This window comes from Propithecus coquereli, unplaced genomic scaffold (genome assembly GCF_000956105.1).
Source record: "Propithecus coquereli isolate 6110/MARCELLA unplaced genomic scaffold, Pcoq_1.0 Scaffold884, whole genome shotgun sequence".
NCBI lineage: Eukaryota > Metazoa > Chordata > Mammalia > Primates > Indriidae > Propithecus > Propithecus coquereli.
Genome location: NW_012155107.1, coordinates 136,809 through 137,463, shown reverse-complemented (window position 1 = coordinate 137,463; position 655 = coordinate 136,809). Strand labels below are relative to the sequence as shown.

The window sequence follows — 655 nt, the reverse complement described above, 5'->3', positions numbered from 1 at the left end:
GTAAATTCTAAAAAAGGCAAAGCTTAATTATATATTAGATGTCAGGACAGTGGTTTGGGGAAGGGGAAGGAGAAGGGATCAGAGCATACACAGGGATGAGGCCGTTGGGATTGGAGACTTCTAATTCATGATCTGCCTTGTATTACATGGGTCCATGCATTCCGTCATCAATTTGCACATTCATGATGTGCTTAGTTCTTTATGTATAGTAAAATTAAATAGCAAAATCTATTTGAAAATAAATGCATTGATATAAGCATAGTTTTCCATGAGAAGCAAAAACTGAAATAATTTAATGTGCATTAGCAACATATGAATATAAATAACCTATTGTGAGGTCAATCAATGGCATATTTACAGGTTTGAAAGTAAATAAGCTAATTGTGTGTACATAAATATTGATGAATTCTACAAATATAATACTGACTGAAATGAGCTTTTAATAATGTGTTTGAACCATATAACATCTTACCATTTCTTCTTCATTATCTATGTAAAGCAGATTAGAGTTGTTAGAAGCACAGGCCGTCACACTCTCATCCCAAGTTTTCAATTCCTTGCTAATGTAATAACAATTGGTGGAGTATGTGAACCACTCCTCTGGACAACGACCACAATGATATGCTAAGGAAAGACTATGAATTATTATCCAGAA

At 33.6% G+C, this 655-nt stretch overlaps 1 protein-coding gene across 1 annotated transcript in view; it reads right to left on the bottom strand.

Moving 5' to 3' along the window:
• Nucleotides 1-472: 472 nt before the first annotated feature.
• Nucleotides 473-655, bottom strand: part of LOC105826387 (NKG2-A/NKG2-B type II integral membrane protein-like) — a gene marked incomplete at its 3' end in the record, with an annotated part of 2,435 nt that continues 2,252 nt past the window's right edge. The window contains exon 3 of the mRNA XM_012664364.1: nt 473-635. Within this exon, the coding sequence (XP_012519818.1) occupies nt 473-635 (163 nt within the window). The remainder of the gene's footprint in view (nt 636-655) is intronic.